The sequence below is a fragment of the Sinocyclocheilus rhinocerous genome, unplaced genomic scaffold, assembly GCF_001515625.1.
Source record: "Sinocyclocheilus rhinocerous isolate Xijiao unplaced genomic scaffold, SAMN03320098_v1.1 scaffold475, whole genome shotgun sequence".
In the NCBI taxonomy this organism is placed as follows: domain Eukaryota; kingdom Metazoa; phylum Chordata; class Actinopteri; order Cypriniformes; family Cyprinidae; genus Sinocyclocheilus; species Sinocyclocheilus rhinocerous.
In genome coordinates, this window is record NW_015646677.1 from 1384990 (window position 1) to 1407210 (window position 22221).

General features: G+C 36.1%; 1 protein-coding gene across 1 annotated transcript in view; it reads right to left on the reverse strand.

Annotated features, from left to right (window-relative positions):
• The window catches only part of nap1l1 (nucleosome assembly protein 1-like 1), a 24746-nt gene extending 15165 nt beyond the window's left edge, over window positions 1-9581 (reverse strand). Inside the window, exons 1-5 of the mRNA XM_016512156.1 lie at window positions 9442-9581; window positions 6336-6373; window positions 4562-4647; window positions 962-1064; window positions 560-701 (exon numbers count right to left, since the gene is read on the reverse strand). Of these exons, the coding sequence (XP_016367642.1) occupies window positions 560-701; window positions 962-1064; window positions 4562-4647; window positions 6336-6352 (348 nt within the window). The 5' untranslated portion in view covers window positions 6353-6373; window positions 9442-9581. The remainder of the gene's footprint in view (window positions 1-559; window positions 702-961; window positions 1065-4561; window positions 4648-6335; window positions 6374-9441) is intronic.
• Window positions 9582-22221: the final 12640 nt, after the last annotated feature.

The following is a 22221-nucleotide window of genomic DNA, read 5'->3' on the forward strand; positions in this document are numbered from 1 at the left end:
TATATACACATACATACATACATACATACATACATACATATACACACACACACACGTATATATACACACGTATATATACACATACGTATACATTTATTATATATATAATTGGTTCTTGGCCAGAATAAACCGCCACATGAACTAGACTTTATGCTGACACAAAAATACACTTGTACTGTAAGACTTAAAGCCAGAAAACTTGTTTTAAGTTTTATTTTGAAGGAGCCCAACTATTAATTGAGCCTCTCGGACATCACTATTCCACTGGGAGCGTGAGCGAGAGCTACAAGAGAGGATAAATAGCTACAGCTCAGGTTTTATTTTCTGTAAGACATCTCTCTGGCTGCTGTTTGTCTCTAGCGTCCTTGATTGACCACTTGGTGTTTGCTGCAGTTAGAAACGCTGAAGCAGCGGGTCAATGTAACCATTTTAACGTACTGTACCACCCGCCTTCTGGCACACAACATCTTAAACCGCACCTCTTCCAAGAACAAACCCACAGTTTTTCCATTTTGGAGGAAAGATGGGCAACAGAAATGCATCGGTTTTTAAATCTCACCTTGTCAAAGAGGGGCTGATACAAAGCAGCGTATTTTCGCTCCAGTTCGTGCACTTCTTCGTAGAACTTTGCTTCAATGTGAGCGCATTTGACCTGGAGGTTCTTAAGGGCATTGACGCGTCTCTTCACCACCTTTGGTAAGCTGCGCAGACACCACAAACAACGTCACACGGTGCAAATGACACACTGCTGATGATTTATGAATGACTCAGTATCATCATTTTTTTATGGATGAGTAAAAAGAGATGCTTGACATTTGGTTGGCACCTTCCAGAAAGGAATCAGGATCGGGCCAAAATAAGAAACATTTAATTCAGTCGGTGTTAGCAAAGTAGGGAAATTAGATGCAGCCAATGGGAAACAAGGGAGCTATTTGAAGTTGTGCTCTGTGGGGGCACGTACCTCTCCATGTACCCTGAGGGAGATCCCACGAGCCCATCCAACCTCTCCTGCAGCGCCGCAAGAATCTGAGGGTTCTGCATCATCTGCATCGTCAGCTGACGTGCTAAAATCACAGCGAACAACCATCAACTGACGCTCACAGCAGGAAGCCATTACAAATCACACTCAGCATCACAGAAGCACCAAAGAATAACGAAGGGCGGAGACTGACATTTTTATTACCCAATTAATAACTTAATCATGCCAGTAAAGTATACCTTAAATTGAAATTGAATCATGTTTACATACAATATTGACAACTCGCATACAAAATTAAAAGAAAAATAGGTAACACTTTAAGGTGTCCTTGTTACACGTTACATGTACTTACTACCGTATTGTCCCGAATATAAGACGATGTTTTTTTCTTGGAAATACATCTGAAAAAACGCGGTCGTCTTATATTCAGGGTCTAGACTTTGACATGTCAATAATACACCCACAACAATAGGTGGCGCCAAAACCGCATAAAACGAGTGTGCCATGAAATACGTAATGTAATGCGTGTTGTAAAGAGCGCAAGTAAAAACAAAAGAAGCAGAAAACCTTAAAGCTGCATGAGTCGTGACTGTCGCGTTAGCCTGATGGCACCAAACTCCCTTTGTGATTTTAAAACGTAAGACAGTACCCAGATTTGAAGACTACAGTAAGATTGAACTTCTACTGTTAATAAGATTTTGGTAGGCTACTATTAGATGGATAGCCTAAATGTCCTAATTCAGATGGGCTACCTGTTTATTTTTTATTTTTTATTTTTTTTATGGTATATCAAAAAGTGTATATTTTTAAAATGTGATTGTTGGTACATTTTACCAGTTTTTACCATACTTTCAAAACAAAAATTAAAATAGGAAAAATATGCAATATGAAAATAATTGAAGACAAAATGTGTTTTACTGAGAAAAAACAAGATTTGGTTTTTAAAAAGCCTTTTTCCAAAAGGTACATCTGGAAAAAGGGGGGTCGTCTTATAATCAGGGTCGTCTTATATTCGGGCCAATACGGTATTATAATAACAATTAATTATGCATGATTACATGCAAGTAACCCTAACCATATAGTAAGTACATGTAGTTAATTAATATTACTCAGTACTTTTTAATGTAAAAAAAACACTAACAAGGAAACCTTAAAATAAAATGTATTTGAAAAATAAATATCTAATGTAACAACAAAAAAGAAAAAGAAAATGAGGTGCTAAGTAATACAATTTAAAAAAATTAAAAAATATAACATTTAAAATAAATCTAAATTTTTATTTTTTTTTATGTAATAATCCAAAGAAATAAAAAATAAACTAATAATAATAATAATAAATATAAAAGTAGTATTAAATTTATTTTTTTTTAAACTTCCACAACCCTGCAATACGTTCCTCAGATCTAGGGCACTTTCACCAAAGGTCAAATAAAAAAAAGATGCTCTTTTCATCCCAAAAATAAACCGTAGCAAACAGAGACAAGGTCAGCGGGACTGAAGCTATCTTTAATGAGTGAGCGCATCCAATGCATGTATTATTTAGAATCAAACCATCTAATACTCATGGTTTTGCAATGGTTCGGTCCAATTGCTAAACACAGCTAAGGTCACTGAGGTTACGGACTGATATCATGTTACCCAACACGAAAAATGCCAGTGCAAACGTGTGCATGGCCTTTTCCTAATGACTGTCAACGTGTGTCAGCAATAATGACAGACAGCATTTACTTTTCCTCCACAGCGGCCTAGCAAAGAAAACCAGAGCAAAGAGACTCTAGACGATAAAAACACACTATGGAGGGAGTAGGGATGTCAATTTTCGATCATTTCCATGATCGATTGTCGTTTAAATTAACGATCAATTAATCGATTAATCGTTAACCTTAATGCTGCAAAATGCGTCTATGCAGGCATGACAGGATGTCAAAAAAAAATTTTCTCACCCGAATTAAAGGGGTTTTAGTCTGAATAAAATGCTAGTAGCAAGATTGTATTTATTAATTTGTTCCCTCATTTTACTTAAATCATGGGTTATTTAAGGAACAAAATTAATGAAACATGGACAGTGGCCACAAATTAATAAGTCGTAGGAACGAATTAACAAGTTGTAGGAATGAATAGCCAATCTGTACTGTGTCCCGCAGCCCTGCAAAGCGCAGAGCCCTTATATTATATTATGAAAGAATTATCTGGGGAAATGACTGTTACTACATTTCTATTGCATTCCATGTTGAAGAACTTTGTGTTGTTTCTATTTTAATGTACTTTTAAAGTTGAAATCACATTAAAAGCTTAATTTGTACATTATGAATGAATGATGATGCATTTATATACCGTCACCGTCACTCACAGCGGCTCGCACGTGTTTTGCGCATGAGCCGCGTACGCAGCCCAAAATTAAACGACTTAATCGACCATGATAGCTTTAATCGATTGCACCTCTTATCGACAATTAATCAATCATCGATTAATCGTTGACATCCCTAGGAGGGAGTGATGGGAAATCGGATTCATTTTAGCCAATCGTCTCTAGAAACTTCCTGAAAGAAATTTGCATTCGAGCTGTTGCTCCATGTGTACCTACTTGGCATTTGACATATTAGGTGATCAAACACTGCGGTTTTATCAATGTTTTCAATTAAGCTGTATAGTTTCAAGTATCAGAAGTCACTGCAACTTATGACACAAACCTGGTCTGGTTGTGATGATTTGCAATGCAAATAGCAAAAGTTGACTGATCAACCTGTCCTCTCGAATAGGAGCAATAATTGGTGGTTTACACAAGAGGTCATTATTACCAATTAATCAGCACAAATAGTCACTTATCAAAAACCAACAGCAATAGTTTTTCATTACTCAGCGATACGCAATGCACCGCCAATGAAGGATACTTTGTTTTATAGTTTTCCAAATGATATATAGCAAAACCAACTACTGGTCAACCTCTTGTTCACACAGGAAATGAAAAGGGGGGAAAAAATGCATGAAATAGTCAAAGGTCATACCTTTACTGTTGTCTTCCCCAGTTTCCTCTTCCTCCACCTCTTCAACATCCTCCATATCTGCTGGGTCTATTTCAGTCTGGTCTTTACTGCAGATACACACACACAATCAGAGATGAATGTTTCTGTGTTCCTACCAATAATCTCTATGAAGTAGTTATGTGCAAAAGAAACAAGCTAGCTAAAATATATACACATCAAGAACGTGAGCACAGTAGACATTCTTAATAAGAGACGGGGAGTTGATTTTGTCCCATTTTTCCCTTACCATTTCTTGTACATTTAAACATTTCATTTTAAAAAAAAGTATAAATAGTGTTGAAGCTTAGCAAATTTTTGTATTTTAATTTATTTTAACTACAAAATATTCTCATGGTTAAGTCATTACTGTTAATTTTGTAATAAAGTTCAGCACTATTTTACATTAAGTGGAAGGTTTTCATTCATATTACGGCGATTTGCTAGTTATCGGCCATATTTTCCGATTTTAGTATCAGCAAAACCAACTACTGGTCAACCTCTTGTTCACACAGGAAATGAAAAGGGGGGGAAAAATGCATGAAATAGTCAAAGGTCATACCTTTACTGTTGTCTTCCCCAGTTTCCTCTTCCTCCACCTCTTCAACATCCTCCATATCTGCTGGGTCCATTTCAGTCTGGTCTTTACTGTAAAAACACACAATCAGGGATTAAACATTTGCCCAACTAGCTTTGTGGGTCTTACGTTTCCGTTCTATCAATGTTAATGTGACTAAGAGACCTGAGAGAGCTAAAGTGACTAAGAGGTCATATCATGAGCAATCAGCATTTCCTACTTGAAGATAAGAGCTCGGCATAGAAAAAAAATTTCTCTTAGAGTATGTTTATCATCATGCATTTAAACCTTTATCTTCAGCATTAAAATTTGAGCAGGATCTGAAGCACTGAGTATATCCAATTGTTATATCTTGGCTGAAATAAAAATGCAGGTGCGTGTGAAATAGCATCACATCTACGGCACACAGGAAGTTCCTGTGGTGAGCAACAGGTGTATTGCTCGTGTCACAAGTGTCGAGTGAGTGAACCCGTTTGTTGAGTTGCAAACACGTGTTTGGCATAGCATAGACGCTTGGAGTACCACACAAAGCTTGAAAGCATGCAGACGATGTGTTGCTGGCCCTAGACAGTCTCCAACAGGCAGGAAAGAGGTTAGGACTAGGGATGCACCGAAATAAAAAAAATTCTTGGCCGAAGCTGAACAAAATGAAACGCTGTGCAGAAGGACGAATACCGAACACGGTTTTTTATGCCCCCCAACCCCATTTTGCCAATTTTTTCACCATTGCATAATTAAATAGCCAAAATGTGCTTTTTACCGTTTTGTCTTGCTTTTCAAAGAAAAAAACATTTACAAAACAATTTAAAAAATATTTACTTAACACTGAACATTTTTTAACATTCTACCAGACATTATACCAATAAAACACAACTTAACTTAAAATTAATAAGTTAGTAAAATAATATTTTTTGGCTATTTTTTAGACCCCCTTCTTGAATCAGGCATGTATTTTTTACTGTACAAATAAATGCAGCCTTGACTTATTTTAAAACATTAGAAAATATTATAGAGCCTAGTCTGAACACTATGTAAATGTTACAATAAATGTATTAATAGAGCTGTTGTAATTATTATTTAATTTTTTTTATTTTACAGAACAACAGAAATTACAATAACATTTATTAATGTTGATGAGTTCTTGCTTTTTCTCAACTTTTATTTTGGCAGAAACCCGCAGGAAGACCTCAGTGCTTCTTTTTGTTGACAAATGATTCTCATTACGAATTTGGGAAGACGTTTGTTGCACGTATATCGCATTGTCACATGCCTTGTAAAAATTCATAAAAATGTTACTGAGCAGCTGACGAGTAACAGTTTCAGCACAGATTTCCCTCGCACTTTGGACTTTGAACCCTGTCGTCGCGAGCTCATGCAGCGCTGTTTGAACACGTGCAATTCCTGTGTGTATTAGAAAACATAACATTCTGCAGTTTATTTAATTGTTTAATAGCGCGCCTCTATTTGATCGCGTCACGTCTTTGTTCGGTCTTTTCACTTATTAATTTTGGTTGCCGAACATTCGGTGCATCCCTAGTTAGGACTGGATGGGGTGTTTAGATGCGCTCCCTGGTCATGTCAGGGCTAATCAAAAATCAGCCAAGAGGGGTGTTTATGCACCATTTCCCACACAGACAACAGGCATAAAGGGATTTAAGCTGGGAATGTGAAGGCCTGTCAATACAATAAGCGGTCAAACTGGGAAATGAGATGACAGAGTGAGAAATAAAAGTTCTTTAATAGGCAAACAAGCACTTACTTGTCAAGATCTGCCATGTTGTTTCACTGTTTTGTTTCCTAGAGGGAAAAAACAGAAAGGAAAATGTTAATGCTGTCCATTATGTTCAACAGCCTCAAGCTAAATTCGGTCGTTGATGGCCTTGTCGGTCAGGTGACCGTATTAGGATGACTCAAGCCCCGTTCACACTGCCAGCGACTTTTTCGCTGCATGTCGCTAGACCCTGTGCTGTGAAGACGCTTGTGGGCGTTCCTACGGCTGTCGCTCTAATGTTATTGGTAGACTGCACGTCTGGACATATAAAATGCAATCACAAACTGTATATTGCCAGAAAACTAAGATATCATTCTATTATGCTTAGGAATTAGACTTAAAAGAAATAAAAGTACCATTCTGCTGTTGGAGAGTGTTGTTATATAAACTACAGCAGTGCTCGTGCATTAAATCATTAACCGGTGCTAAACTGCTCACTGCATCATGTAATTAACAACTCGAACCATCAATGTATGCATCAAACTCACTTAGACAGCCAACAGTTTCTTTTCTACGCATAATTTTTTATATCCATGCATGTGATTACAGTAAAATCATATAAAACAGTGAAATTAAACAATTCTTCACTTTTGTCGCTTGACTCGCATCGCTTGACACGCCCACATTCTGTCACCAACAGTCACTGTTGTGTCGTGTCGCCGGAAGTCGCCAGCTCTCCATTGAAAACGAATGGGAGCATGTCGCTTTGTTGCTGGCAGTGTGAACGAGGCTTCAGGCAGCCAATATGCACAAGTTTATCTATTTAGATGCATAACGGAAGCATCCAGATGCGTCAAAATGTCCAATGGTGGTGCAAATATATTGAAACGCATGCACGCTGCCATCCTCGTGATAGAAAACTTCAGTGGGGGTTTATGGGATAGATCAGCTATAAACATCAAAAGGTGTGAACCACTATCTTCAGCTCTGAATCTGACTGGATACATTTGTCAGGGCCCGACCTGCATACGAGCCAACTCCAACGCAGTCGGATCAAACACGGGCTCAGACACCTACATCCAGACCTCCAGCGGCAAGAGCGAGCAACTTCATTCATTCACGAGCTGATTGATACAGACAGAATGTTCTCAGCCTACTCTGCTCTTCGCCTGTAGAAGATCAATAACATGAAGACCTGACACCACCTTGGCAGCATCCATTCTTGACAGATTTGAAGATTAATCTCTTCCTCTTTCTGTCTGCATCAAGATCAGACAGCTGAAACCTGTCAATACAGGCACATAAGAGAGTTTCCCAAACCATGGCAGCAATGGATCTCCTTATTTCACAACAAGACGTCACAATACCGGGACAAAGTATCTGGCACATTTCCTCCAGACTCTGATAACCATTCTTCAGCACTGAAAACTGACGGCAAGCCTTTAAACCTTACAAAATCTAGCCGCCTTGGGAGCAAAGGTTCAACGCACTTGTTAAAACCTCTTTAGGCTTCCCAAACCTTATGACCAACACATTTCCAAGACTCCGCCATGATTCATGCCAGTCAGTCGTGACTTAGATTGCACTCAATAGCAATTTCAGGTCTACAATGTAGACTAGATGTGCATGACTTTTCCCACACCTAAAAACCACAACTTCACAGGTTTTTCAGGACCGTAAGAAGCCCATCTTGTCACTAATTCATGCACAATCTTAAAAGGAAGCAGGAGGAAATAAAATGCATTCAACCAAACTAGAGATTGACATAAAATCTGTTTGACTGATATTTTTCAGATATTTACATTTTTCTACTTAACCAGTCATTCTCAATTTCAGCCCTGGGGAAAATAACAGTATATCTGTGATAAAACACAATGTTTTAACTATGCCTTTCCAACACAGAAATGACTGGAAGGGGGAAAAAATCTCCTAAAATTACTAATATAATATGTATTACTAATCATAAATAATAATAATAATTATTATTATTATTATTATGTGTTATCAGATATAAATTTATTTATATATTTTCTTTTAATAGATAACATAAATTGTGTTTATTACATAACTATTTTACACAATTTTATTAATAAATTATAATTATAATTAATATTGATCAAACTTTAATGCAAAAATCACCCCATCTTAAAAAAAAAAAAAACTTAACAATAGTAACAAGACTCACAAAAATAAGGCAGTCAGACACATACAATAAAATAAATAGAATATGAAATATGGTAATATTGACGGACTTCAAGTACACAGCATTATTCTATTTATTAAGAGCCTCTGGCAACCCACCACCAGCCACATTTCATACAGATGTGACGAATTAAACAAACTAACCAACTCTGTCAAGGCATTCCTTAAGCTACTATCTAAAACAGCTGTTTAACTCTTAAACTGGGTTAATGATCTTGGATTTGATTGCAGTGGTCAATTCCCACCAGGCCACATCACCACGTGTTTCCTCCACAGATCCACCGGCTAAAGCTGCTAGCAGCACAGCATCCTTATAACCAACCCATCTCAACTAGAGAAGACTGATAACACTAACTTACCAAAGCGCTACAGATTGAAGCTTATTAGAAAAACGTCAGAATTTAAACTAGCATGGGTAACGTTAACTACAGACATCAGATCATTTCATCCTAATCATGCTCGAACATGTGCCATATTTACATCTCCACATCCAATTCTCATTAAAAATTATTAGTTAAATAAACCGGATTTTTCCATTTTTCCGACAACGTGATCAGACCACCCCCCTCCCCCCAAAAAAAACTTACCCGCCAGATCAGACCAACTATCATTATCCTCCTCCTCCTCCCAACATGAGAAAAACCGCTCAAGACAACATTTCCAACTACTGTAACCGAACAAACAAACCTTTAAACATTAAAACCCCAGTTTGGTTTGTCCGTTTAACGGCTAAACCTGAATTTATTCGATATTTAAAAGACGAACAGCCATTTTCACCTCCATCATGGAGGAGTCTTGTCTCAATGGCTGCTGACTGACGGACTGAGCGCTTAGCTCGCGAGCTAACGTAAACATCTCGATTCGTGTTAAATCTCGACTCAGGTACTAATTTCTCTTCTAGAATGAACAAAAAGAGGTTTATAAACAGTCCCTCGGCGGTATGTGCTCTTACCGATAGCCCGATGTGCAGAGGTCTGTCTGAGGCGGTGCTGCTGCGCAGTGAACAGCGCGAGACTCCCGCTCTGATGGCGCTAAAAGGGAAAGAGAACCCGCCGCGTGCGCTCATATACATCTGGCGTCACCACGTAAAACAGGTCGCGCTTTTACTAATCCTACTACGGCGAAGGCGGAGTTCATTAATATTAATTACGTACCGCGATATTCGGGCTCTAGCGCTATTCTCATGGGACGTTGGCACGCAAGCGTCTTGCACGTTAGCTAATTAACATTCATGAGCTCAGCCTTGCCATAGTAAGATTTGGAAATATGCCACTAGGACAACAGCGAGCGCAAAGGGAGGGGCTGCCGGAAATGGTTTAGGGGGGAATGCCATTGTTCCAGAGCGGGCTGGGGTGGAGGTTCCCGCCAAAGCATTTGCCATGACATATTTTAAAACTAAAACATCTATCTATGTCTGACAAAACAAACTTGGAAACGTTTTGTTGAAACTAATTCTATGACAATTTGATAACACTTCTTCTTGGTAGGCAAAGTGTTAGGGCACTATCAAATTTGTAAGATTATAAATAGAGTCATTGTTCTGTGCGCTTAGAAGAAACAAGACTGGAATGCCAGAAACCTGGAGCAAAAACTACTCAGCTTAGAAATTAAGGTTGATTTGCACTAAATTGCACTGATTTCACTTAGAAAAACTAAAAATACATGGCAGAAAGTGCAGTATTAAACTGAATATTAATAAGCTTTGATCTTTTGAAATAGCAGTTTATTAGACGGTTTTGGTAGAGTTTCTATAAAACCTAAAGACCTCTGACTTGACCTCATTGAGCCGCAGCGATTTCTGACACTCATCTACTGTTGCTCTCTTTATTAGAGGCGTGAAACTGGGGGGAAAAAATGAAGAAAAAACAAAACAGGCAACTGAAAGAAATGTTGAGTTTAGAAGCATCTTTGAGTATTATAAATGCTCTGAGGAAAGAGCCTCGCACCAAACAGACGGCAAAAAACCACCATGCAACAGAAGAAAATGATATTAAAGATCAGGAGAGATGACGTCAGTGCACACCTATTTTTTTATTTACTTATAATAATGTTTTATTTATTTAGCACATTCTCGTTAGCCTTTTAATCAGCTTATGATATGCAAATGAGCCTAGAATCTTAGATCAGAGACAAAAATGGTTGCATGAATATTGCGGCTTAGAAATTATTATTTAAACCTGAAGAGACATGCATGATATCCTTCATTAAGACATATAATTGCATAACTAAGTATTCTTAATATATACAAATGCAGAGATATCAACGTTCAAAATGTTAACCTGAACGTTAGCACAATGTTCTTAGAACATATTTTTGTTAGCTGGGATCACATCATCTGGAGAAAAACAGGCTGTTTCATTACTTCAAGGGAGGACGTTTATGGTGAATATGTTCATGGTGAGACGGCTGATATTTAATAACCTACACATGACCTTTTAATCAGCATCCAGTTTACTGCAGACACTGACTCCCAGCCAACAAAAATATGTTCTAAGAACACTTAGCCAACGTTCCCAGTGAAACATTATTTTAGAATGTTCAAAATGTCCAGTATTTTTAAAAATAGTTTTTCTTATAAGAACATTCCATGTGGTCATTTTGCACATATTATGGGAACGTTACATTTGAATGTTCCACTGAAACAAGTGGTAACATTTAAAAAAACAGTAGACGAACATACAGCGTGAAAAACGTCCCATGAATGATATGATAAATACCTTTTTTTAGAACATTATTAAAGACCAGATAACTTTGAATGAAGATCCTATTAAAGAATGTTTGTTCATAACTTTGAGAAAATCTTGCCAGAACGTTCTGAGAACATTCTCTGATAGCTGGTAACAAAATCTAGCTCTCAAAGGGATAGTTCACCCAAAAATGAGAATTCTGTCATCATTTACTCACCCTGAAGTTGTTCCAAACCTGTGTTTCTTTCTTCTGCCGATCAAACAGTTGACGGTAGCCATTGACTTCCATAGAATATCACTGTAAAAAAAAATCCGTAAAATTTACGGTAAAAAAACCGGCAGCTGTGGTTGCCGGAATTTTACCGTAAAAAATACGGTAGCAACATTTTCGGTTTTACGGTTTTAACTTAAATTTACAGTTAAATACCGTAATTTCATTAACTGATATAATGTTAATATACCAACCTATTGAAGTACTGAAATCTGTTTTGTACCTTTTTAATACACTGATAACCACCAAATGCATGTGGTGATGAGAAAGTCACATGATGAATCAAAGCCCATCACAAGCAGCTTTTAGATAATAACATATATAGAAGGTGCACAGTGTCGTTCACACAAACACTAAACACCATCATGGTGACACACATGAAACTGAAATAATGCAATAAACATTCATTTAACAACATTAGGTGTAACACACAACCCTAATATACAAAACTGATAAGAAAAAACTAAGAAGAAACATAGTTATTTCAACAAAAAAACATCAAATTTGAAATGTAACGCAGGGAATTCTGGGAATGTCAATTTACGGTTATTCACTGTAAATTATACAGTCTTTTTCACTTCCAAAAACGGTATACTACCGTAAAATTAATGTCCAATACATGCAATGTCCAATACAGTTTTTCACCGTATATAGTAGGGGAATTTACCGTTAACCATTTAACAGGTTTTTACTGTAACATTTTTACAGTCTTTTACCGTTAAATTCACGGTCATTTTTTACAGTAGAAAAAAAATACTATAAGTCGATGGCTACCGTCAACTGTTTGGTTAGCAGCATTCTTTAAAACATCTTCTTTTGTGTTCAACAGAAGAAGAAACTCATACAGGTTTGAAACAACTTCAGGGTGAGTAAATGACAGAATATTCATATTCTTTTAAAGGAATTTCTCAAATAAAATCAGATGGGATTCAGGCATTCCATTCAAGCACCCTTAAAGTAGTCTATATGACTTCTGCGCTGTATTTGAGTGAGTTAATGATGACAAAAATGCATGAACTCTTATTTAAACTGAATATTTCAGCTAATAGCGTCTGTGACTCGGGGAATGAAAGCGCGTGTCGTCCTCTCACCCTTTATTGTTCCTCTGTAACTATCATCTAGCGCTGAGACTTCAACCCTGGTCGCTCGATATCCTGCTGACAGTAAGAGGAGCTGACATATAGATGCCCACAGTTTTTAAAAATTAATGCAGTGACAGAGACACAGTTAACCCGTCAGTGGCTGCATCTGTGTAACACTCACACACACTCAGACTGTAACTTAGTGACAGGGTTACAAAAGAGACGAGGACAGGTGTTCACCCAAACACATGCTTCATAGACATACAGAAACAGATACAAAACACCTGATCAATGTGAGCAAAACAGGCCTTCATGATTTAGATCTAATTACTGAGGCTCATGCAAATTAACTGAGATAATAAAATATTCATAAAACATTAATAAAATATTCATGTAAATATAAAATAAAATATAATAATAATTAAAAAAAAAGTAAAATTATTTTGTCAATTTTAGAAATTCTTATTTAGTTGCAAAAAGGAAAATTAAGATTTTCATACGTTAACTTGATGTAGCAAAATAAATAAAACTAAAACTGAAATACAAATGAATAAAAACAGTATAGACATGTTAAAAAATAATAATAAAAATGACAAAAACACACAACAAAATTACTAAAACAAAACAAAAAATAAAACAAACACTCAAAATAGAAAAAATAAAACTGAATTCAAACACTCAGCAACACTGTAGCATGTTGCAATTTCAGCCGCCACTCATGTTTTTTCAGAAAATGTAAAAATATTGTTAGCATGAATTAAAATGAAATAAAAATTAACAGAATGCATGCATAATATATTATGCAAACAGCCTTATAAAATAAAATAACAAAAAATCTAATATAAAATATAATATAATAATGAGCATTCAAGCGTAAGTTACCTGAGAATAAAAATAATACAAAACAACAAAGAATATTTAAAAAAAATGCATAAATTAAAATAATGTAAAAACATTTGGTTAAGTTAAGTTTTTAAGTTTAAGTTAAGTTTAAGTTTATTTCGAGCAAAAAAAAAAAAAAAAAAAGTGACTTTCATTTATTATATCATATTTATCTATAAATATTTCTAATCTATCGTTAAATAATTTCTCTAAAATTTTTGAAAATTGAGGTAGCAGAGAGACAGGTCTATAGTTTGTGAAGATGTGCTTGTTTCCATTTTTATACATTGGTATTACTTTTGCAATTTTCATTTTATTTGGAAATATTCCAGTCTGAAATGATTCATTGCATATGTACGTTAGAGGTTTTGAAATACTATTTATTACTTTTTTAATTAGTGTCATATCTATGTCATAACAATCAGTAGATGTTTTATTTTTGCATTTATTAACAATAGTTTTAATCTCTGTCTCACTCACCTCAGAGAGAAAGATGGTCTTCGGTGGTTAACTGGTGTTAAGATGGTTAACTAAATTTTAAATGAAAGGAATGCATGCATGCATATTGTACAAACAAGATATATAATACATTACATAAACAAGTAGCAGTACTATTCTCTTGATACCACTGATGCCTGTTAGAGTATCTATGACCCAACACGACTCCTATGTTCTTCACTGGATATATGATGATGCATGTGCACATGGTCTGTTTGTGGCTCAAAGATTTGACCACAAGGTGTTTGTCAGGATGGAGCAGATGAGGTCCAATAATTACAGACTCAGCAGAAGCTTGTGTTTGATTTGTCAATGTTACACGGCCCTCAGTGCAACATAATCCAGCGGCACAGGACATTCACAGAGCGCCCACTGCACAAACACAACAGGAAGGTCTCCATCCACCCCCTCCTGAAGCACTTCCAGGGGATTTTAATGCTCCGCAGGTGGGAGGCGTGGAAACATCACACCTTTGTGTATCTGCACGTCTGCAAAGAAGCAGAATGAGGAAGATGGCATGTGTTCAAATATCGACGGCCCTCCGAAGAGTGTAAACAGGATTCCCCCGCCAGACGGGATGATGGGATAATCTTAGAGCATTTGGAGGACTGGCGGAGCGGTACTGCACCGTCCCCATGGCAACACGGCCGGCCGAGATGAGGAAATATGACATCACTGTTACAGGAGCTTATGAGAGCCAATCAGTGAGGCTAAAATATTGTTATTTTGAGAGATCAAACCTTTTGCATGTGAAATGCATTTTCTTTCCAATGTCTATGCCAGTTTCTTTTCCCATTGCATTATTTGCATATAATTGTATCGTGTTTGCATCATCAGTGTGAGTATAGCAGCAGCTGTTCTCCACTGCAACTCACTATTCTGACTCAAGAGGAGGAGATGGCAGTTTTGTTGAAGTGTTTCCCCTTTTGGATACACAACCAAAATATAACTTGCACAGTGCGGCATTTTGTCTACTGTGGATGTGTTACAAAAAATACGAAGAGTGCAATGGTCTTTATGACAGGAGCATGCAAACATGGGCATTAGTTGAGTTAGACTTTTAAAAAATAAAACAAAACAAAATAAAATAAAATCAAGAGCATTCATGCATAAGTTACCTGAGAACACACATGGGCATTAGCTGGGCCAGCCTTTAAAATAAAATAAATAAAATAAAATAAAATAAAATAAAATAAAATAAAATAATAAAATTTGAAATGGTGAGCATTCAAGCATAAGTTAGAACACATTGGAATTAGCTAAAACAAAATAAAATAAAATAAAATAAAGCATTCAAGTGATATAATAAATTAAGTTAAAATAAGATAAAATAAAATAAAAAAAATACGTAATGAGCTTTCAAGTGCTAACATAAATTTAAACAACAAATAATACAAAACAAAACAAAAAACAAACAAACAAAACAATAAAATAAACATATATAATGAAATATTTCAGTATGTTGCTTGGAATAAAAAGAAATTGTATTATACATTTTGCAGTCAGGTGGTATAGCTATGACATTGGCCAGCAGGGACTTCACTCCTCAGCTTTCTCAAGTGGATAAATGAACTTCAGTGTTTGGTAAACAGACTCTGGCTGCTGGAGTTCAGTGTGGGCTGGAGCAGAAGCGTGTTAGTAGTGTGGGTGAGCAGCACAGATGAGGGTTCGGGGTGGGCGTTGTTATTTCTGGTGGTATTTCAGAAGGTGTTTCCCCTGTAGATGCCAGCACCTCATGACTTATTCATGCAGATTTGGTTTTTGCACTCTCGCACCCTATCTCTCTCCGGCTGCAGGTAGGAGTCGCGTCTAGAAACTGACCTCCTTCCTTCCGTATACAGGGCTAAATATGCTTGACAAACACAGATCTGTCTGATGAAGCGGCTCGTTCGCTCATGAACCCTGGACTGAAAATAGCTGTCAGCATCAGCATTCAAAGAGTCCTTCACACCGGAGTGTTTTCTGTTTGCCATGAATAATTCATTTAACTCCGAGTTTGTAAAGTCCATATGTCACATGAATCAACACATTTCTGTGGTGTTAATTATGGACTAATTAATGGACAAATAGTCATTTTCTGCACAGCATGTTAATGTCACAATGTACTTGGATGGCTGGTGAAGAACAGTTATTATATGATTCAACGGATCTCAGCTGGTTTTGCTTCAGAAACCAGTTTTTAGGTTAGACCATCAAATGGCTACACAAACATACCAGATTCTTTTCAAATCTGGTATGAAATTGAGAATCCATTACGCAATAGCGTTACCCACACTGAAAAAAATTATTCATTGAATTTGCTAAATTTTTGTTTAGTGGTTGCAATCAATGTATTTTAGCTACATTTAAATAAACAAATTTAGTTGAAATTTTATTAAATGTAGCTAAAATAAATTGTTTGCAACCCCTAAACAAAAATTTAGGAAATTCAATTAATCATTTTTTTCAGTGTGGGCATCGCTATTGCGTAATTGATAAAAAAAAATGTAGTATCTTTTTTTTCAGTGCAATCGCGAATGAATCATTCTTATGAGCCGATTCTTTTCGACGAACCTGTTGGATCGGTTCACACAACGGTTCATTTGCGAGTTGGACCGATCCGATTGCAGATGTCTTCAAGTCAACAGCTGACTGATTCAGTGATTCATTCAGAGTCATTGAATTGGTTTGGTTTGACTCAAGCCGAGAAATCGGACGATTTGATTAATGGAGCTAAAAGTAAGTTACTAACGTCAAATTTTTGTAGGCCTAGTGTTTATTGTGAATGAAAATCATGTTTAGGTTGACTTTAAGTCGTTTGTGACTTAAATCTGAGGTATTAATGGGTATTTTGAGCAAAAGCATAGGCCATAAAATAGCAAAAAAAAAACAAACTAAACTAACCGCTAAAAATAACTATAAAATGAAAGTCTAAAACATAGGGCTATATTAAAAACCTTTACACTAGCGTATATACGAGCTCAAATATAGCCTATTAAATGCCACATTTTGATATCATGAGGTGTTCCAGAGATCTGCTCTGGATTTAATCAACAGGCTGTATAAGAGCTTGAACATGCTGAAGAATAAAAGTATTCAGAGTTTCTTTTTTTGTTTTAGGTGGGCAGAATGTGCAATATTGTGCGTTTCATCCGAGTTGCCCGTGGAGATTCGCTCTCTTTTGCCATCTTGTCTGTGCCAGCCAGAATCTGGCTCCTCTGAAGATTTCTCTTTATTTCTTTCACCCACTCTCTCTCTATTCCTAAGCAAAAGGCGGGGGAGAGACAAACGTGAAGAGACACTGGAGACCGCTTCGCTCTCCTTCACCTGCCTGCGTGTCATTTGAAGAGCTGAAGGTACAGAGAGTCACTGTCCAGCAGAGAAATGAACAAACCACACTAATTCACTCACATTGAAGCCCAGCATGCAACTCGAAGAGAGAGAGAGAGTAGCAATGTGACTGATTCACAAGACCAGCAAAGAATAATTATTGCTCTTTTTTTGGATCAAAAAGATAACGAGTAATTTTTGTCACATTGAAATATAAATGTGAACACATGAGTGACGCTTGACCATGTAAAAGTTGCCGTCATGAGGCAAATGAGGGTTTTTGAGCAGTTCTTGGGTGGTTTATATGATGTTTTGGGCTCTAGACATCACTCAGATCTCCTTTAAAAAGGGGGTTTTCTTTAAAAAGCTTCCCAGCTAACAAAAAATTGAACATTTTGCTAACATTCCCATTAAGTTATTTCAGAAACATTGTTTTTGAATGTTCTCTAAACGTTCAAAACTTCCAGTTTTTTTAAATGCTTTATAAAAGCTATTTCTTGGTTATGTGAACGTTACATGAACATTCCATTTTAGAATTTTGCAAACATTATAAGAACATTACTTTTGAATGTTATCTGAACATTCTGAAACAAGTAGTAAAATTCAAAAAACATTAGATGAAAGTCCAACTAAAACATTTCAGAAAAAAAACTAAACATTTTATGACAACATTATTGTGCTAAAGTTTTGAGAATATTATTAAAAACGTTCTGGCAAGGTTCTCAAAGTTACGAACAAATGTTTGTTCAGCGTTATCGCATTAGATGAAAGTCCAACTAAAACATAAAAACTAAACATTTTATGACAACATTATTGTGCTAAAGTTTTGAGAATATTATTAAAAACGTTCTGGCAAGGTTCTCAAAGTTACGAACAAATGTTTGTTCAGCGTTATCTGGTGTTTAATAACGTTCTCAAAACATTAGCACAATAACATTACTTATACACCATTCACGGAACATTTTATTTCTGAAATTTTTTAGTTGGACTAAACATTTTTGAATGTTAAATGTTAATTTTACTTAAATGTTACTAGGTTCACAAAAACGTTCTGAGAACATTCAGAAGTAACGTTCACATAATGTTTGCAAAATTATAAAATGGAGTTTCCCCTAACATTCGCATAACCAAGAAAAAACGCCTTTAAAACATTTAAAAATCTGGACGTTTTGAACGTCTAGAGAACATTCGGAAATAACCCTTTCATAACTTAACGTGAACGTTAGTAAAGCATCCGTAGAACATTTTTGGGAGATAACTTGGAACTAATATTATATTAACATTATTGTTCATAACTTTTACAGAACCTTGTCAGAACGTTAGCCAAAGTACTGAGATAGTTCCCTGTTAGCTGGGTTATACGAACGTTTGGCTAACGTTCCCAGTAAGTTACGAAAACATTGTTTCTGAATGTTTTCTGAATGCTTAAAACCTCCAGTTCTTAAAATGTTTTAAAAACGTTTTTTCTACTTATGTTATACAAATGTTAATGAGAACATTACATTTTATGCTTTTGCAAACAAGGTTAGATGGACATTCAACAAACATTATAAATAATGATTTTGCGCTATTGTTTTGAGAACATTATTAAAGACCAGATAACTCTGAACAAACGTTCTGTTGATGTTACAAGAAGAATGTTTGTTTCATTTCACTTTCATTAGCCACAGTTCTCAGAATGTTCTCTGGTAACTGAGGTGTTTGAATCCCTAACCCTGAGTATGATGCTAGAGCACTTTAGCAAAGAGCTCATGAGGCTGACAGGCGTGCATCCGGATGACTGAATCCAAATGCTTTAGTCACACATACTATTAAATGGAGCAAATGGACGACGGAAGCACATCCTGCTCGTTTCCACTTGGGCCACAGAGAGTAGGAAAGCGCAGTTGGCAGCTAATAATGACCTCATTTAGCAACTCATCCACTATTTATAACCATCACAAGAGCCCAGCGCTGTGAAAGCAAACAGTCTGAATATATGTTTGATAATCAGAGGCTGAATCACACACCGCGTAGCGGTCAAACGTGCGCTATTGTGACAGACAGTCGTCTGAGCTAATGCTGTGTAAATCCCTGAGCTGAAAGAGAGCTCGGCCACAGCACTTCTTTTATCTGCTGCGATTCCAGCGAGAATAAAGCCTCTGCTGAGGCAGCGCTCTCATGACGGCCGGGGCCATTCCTGGTGTGTGTGTGTGTTCAGGGAGGGAGAATCCCTGCTAAAGTGCGTTCAGTGTCAGATAAAAGAGAAGAAACAGAAGAGGTCTGAACCTCTACTGGTGCAGACTGTAAGAGAAATGTCAGCAGGGCTGAACTGATCACAGATAGCTAGAAAAAAATAGTGATAATAGTGCAATATTAACCCTGTAAAGGATGACATATTAAGTAATAGTCAGAAAAAAATCTCTCTCTTTTTTTAAATGGAACATCTTATTGAGCCTTTAGACAAAAAAATAAATACATTTTAAAAATTAATAAAAAATAATATGAAAATTAAAAAATATATTAAATAGAAAACAAATGCATTATAAAAATTTTAACAAAATATAAAAATAATTCAAGTTTGCATATGTGTTTTTGTTGAGCAATTACAAGCTTTTATGGCTCCTATAGTCTGATATATGGAGGAAAAAATTGCTCAATTTTATTCAGAGGCCCAAACTGAGCAAAACTCTGCAATTTGGGGCAGATGCTAATATTAACATGGCCCAAAAGTGATGAAATTCTGATGCTTGTAATGTAAATCAATGAGACCTTTATAACAGTATAGCAGATACTTACATAAAATGATATGAATATCAGTGGTCACTCTGTATCTGCAATAATATGTCTTAGTGAGATGAGATTGAAATGATCCAAACATATAATGCAATGCAATCTAATGCTGATTGAGAGGTGAAGAAATAAATGTTCTTGATGTTCTGGAGGCTTGTGAAGATCATTCCTGCGCTGAGGAACAGTGAAAGTAAAGCTTCTGGAAACAAATGTTCCTCAAAAGATCCTGATGATCAGATTTGAGACGCACTGATTTTTCTACAAAATGATTCAATCAAGTAAAGCCGAGCTGCTTCAGGCCAGTAAGTGTTTAAATTGAAATATTACTAAAGTTACTCTTACATTTACTTTATAAAAATCAGCTTTGACAACAAAAAAACACGTGAAGCACCAGCTGAAGGACGTTTGAAAAATTATACTAAAAGACCTTTTACTTGATAAAAAAAAAAACTCTAAACGATCAATCAGACGGCAGAAGGCATGTAGATCACGGTTTTCCAGCAAAAGTTTGATCAGAAAGATGTGTATCAAATATTCGAAAGTAGACTGATATCAGAGCAATGAGATGCTTTTATATGCATAAAGTGTCTATTTGAAACCCAAATGAGATGATCAGGCTGAGCCTTTTTGTGTTCCAAATAAACTCGTGTAAAAATAACTCAAATTACTGGTGTATTTTGCTCTGTTATGTAAAGCACATAACGGAGCTGCATGAGTGATGACGTGATTATGTAATAACGTCGCTCTCCTCAGCGCGCTTGGCTCGGTTTCTCCTCTGTTTCGTGTCTCTGTATGTCCTGCAGGATCAGACAAAAGCCCCAACGTCTTGAGATACTGGCGGAGACGGTTTCTTAGCAACGCTAGAAAACACCGGACCTGAAGGAAACCCACTTATTCGACTATAGCATTAGATCCAGAGATGAGAGATCAACAGAACCGCACTGTCTCTCGCCTTGCTATTAATAATTGAGTGCAGATGAACTTTCAGCTCTGAGGAATCCACATTCAGCGCTCTTATTTCACATTTCTGTCAGCCTGATAAAGAAAAACACACTGATTTTGCACAAACTCGGCACAGACCTGCCTGTTCTGACTGCACTGTATCGAAGTGATCGAGACCCAGAGCCAAATTGTAATCTGTTACTGACTCCAAATTACATGACAAAAATTGTAGTTCGTAACATTACACATTTTAGGTAATATAGTCCGACTACTTTTAGATTAGTTTTGACCTAACTTGTTTATCACATTGATTTAAATTTTAATAATTTTGTACCATATTGATATAAAGAGTAAGAAAATATATTCTATATGTTGTTATCAACAACTTGAAGTGCATTAAATATATATTATGTCAAGGTTTCCCAAACTGGGTTTGTGAAGGAACTGCACGGGGTTTGTGAGTTTAATGAAAAGCTAATAATTAATTAAATCATACAATTTTTCAATTAAAACAATTAATTTTAAAATAATCGAAATAAAACACTTACTGAAAAAATGAAATATTTGATTTGTTTACCTGCATGCCATGTGACCGTAATCAACGTCAGAGAACCGTGAACATTCAAATGTCATACTTCATTATTAAAATATTTATTTTAAAATCTCAGCAAATAAAAATGTATTAGGTGATAGAGGATCAGATGACAAAAAAAGTTGGTCAATTTGTGCATTTTAATGTGTTTTAAAGACTAACGCCTTCCAAAGTAATACATGGTAAAATAACCGACTGAGTGATAATTCAAATAAAAATGAATGTGTTCATCAGTATTGATGGAGGTTAAAGGTCCCATATTGTCAAAACGGAAATTTCCTGGCTTTTTTCACGATAACAGAGGTCTAGGGGCTATTTAACTACCATATAAGTTTCAAAACAGTAATATCAAAACCTCAAATAAAACTCCAGAAAGGTGTAAAATATGTGACCTTTAAACCTCAAATGCTGTGTAGCCACCTGACTAGTGACTGATCTCTGTGTGAAGATCTCTTTCTGAGTCTATGTAAGCGGCAGGCTATTTAGGAAAGGAAAATTTAAAAGATGAAAAAGAGGAATTAGGGAGGATCAAAAAATTGTTATTCTGTAAATAATATATAATCCCTAAGAAAGTAATTCTGATTACGAGTATTTAATATATTCTAATTACAAGTACTTAATTTGTGGAATCTGATTATGTAATCCAGATTACATGTAATCAGTTACCCAGCTCTGTCTAGACCACCTAACAACACCC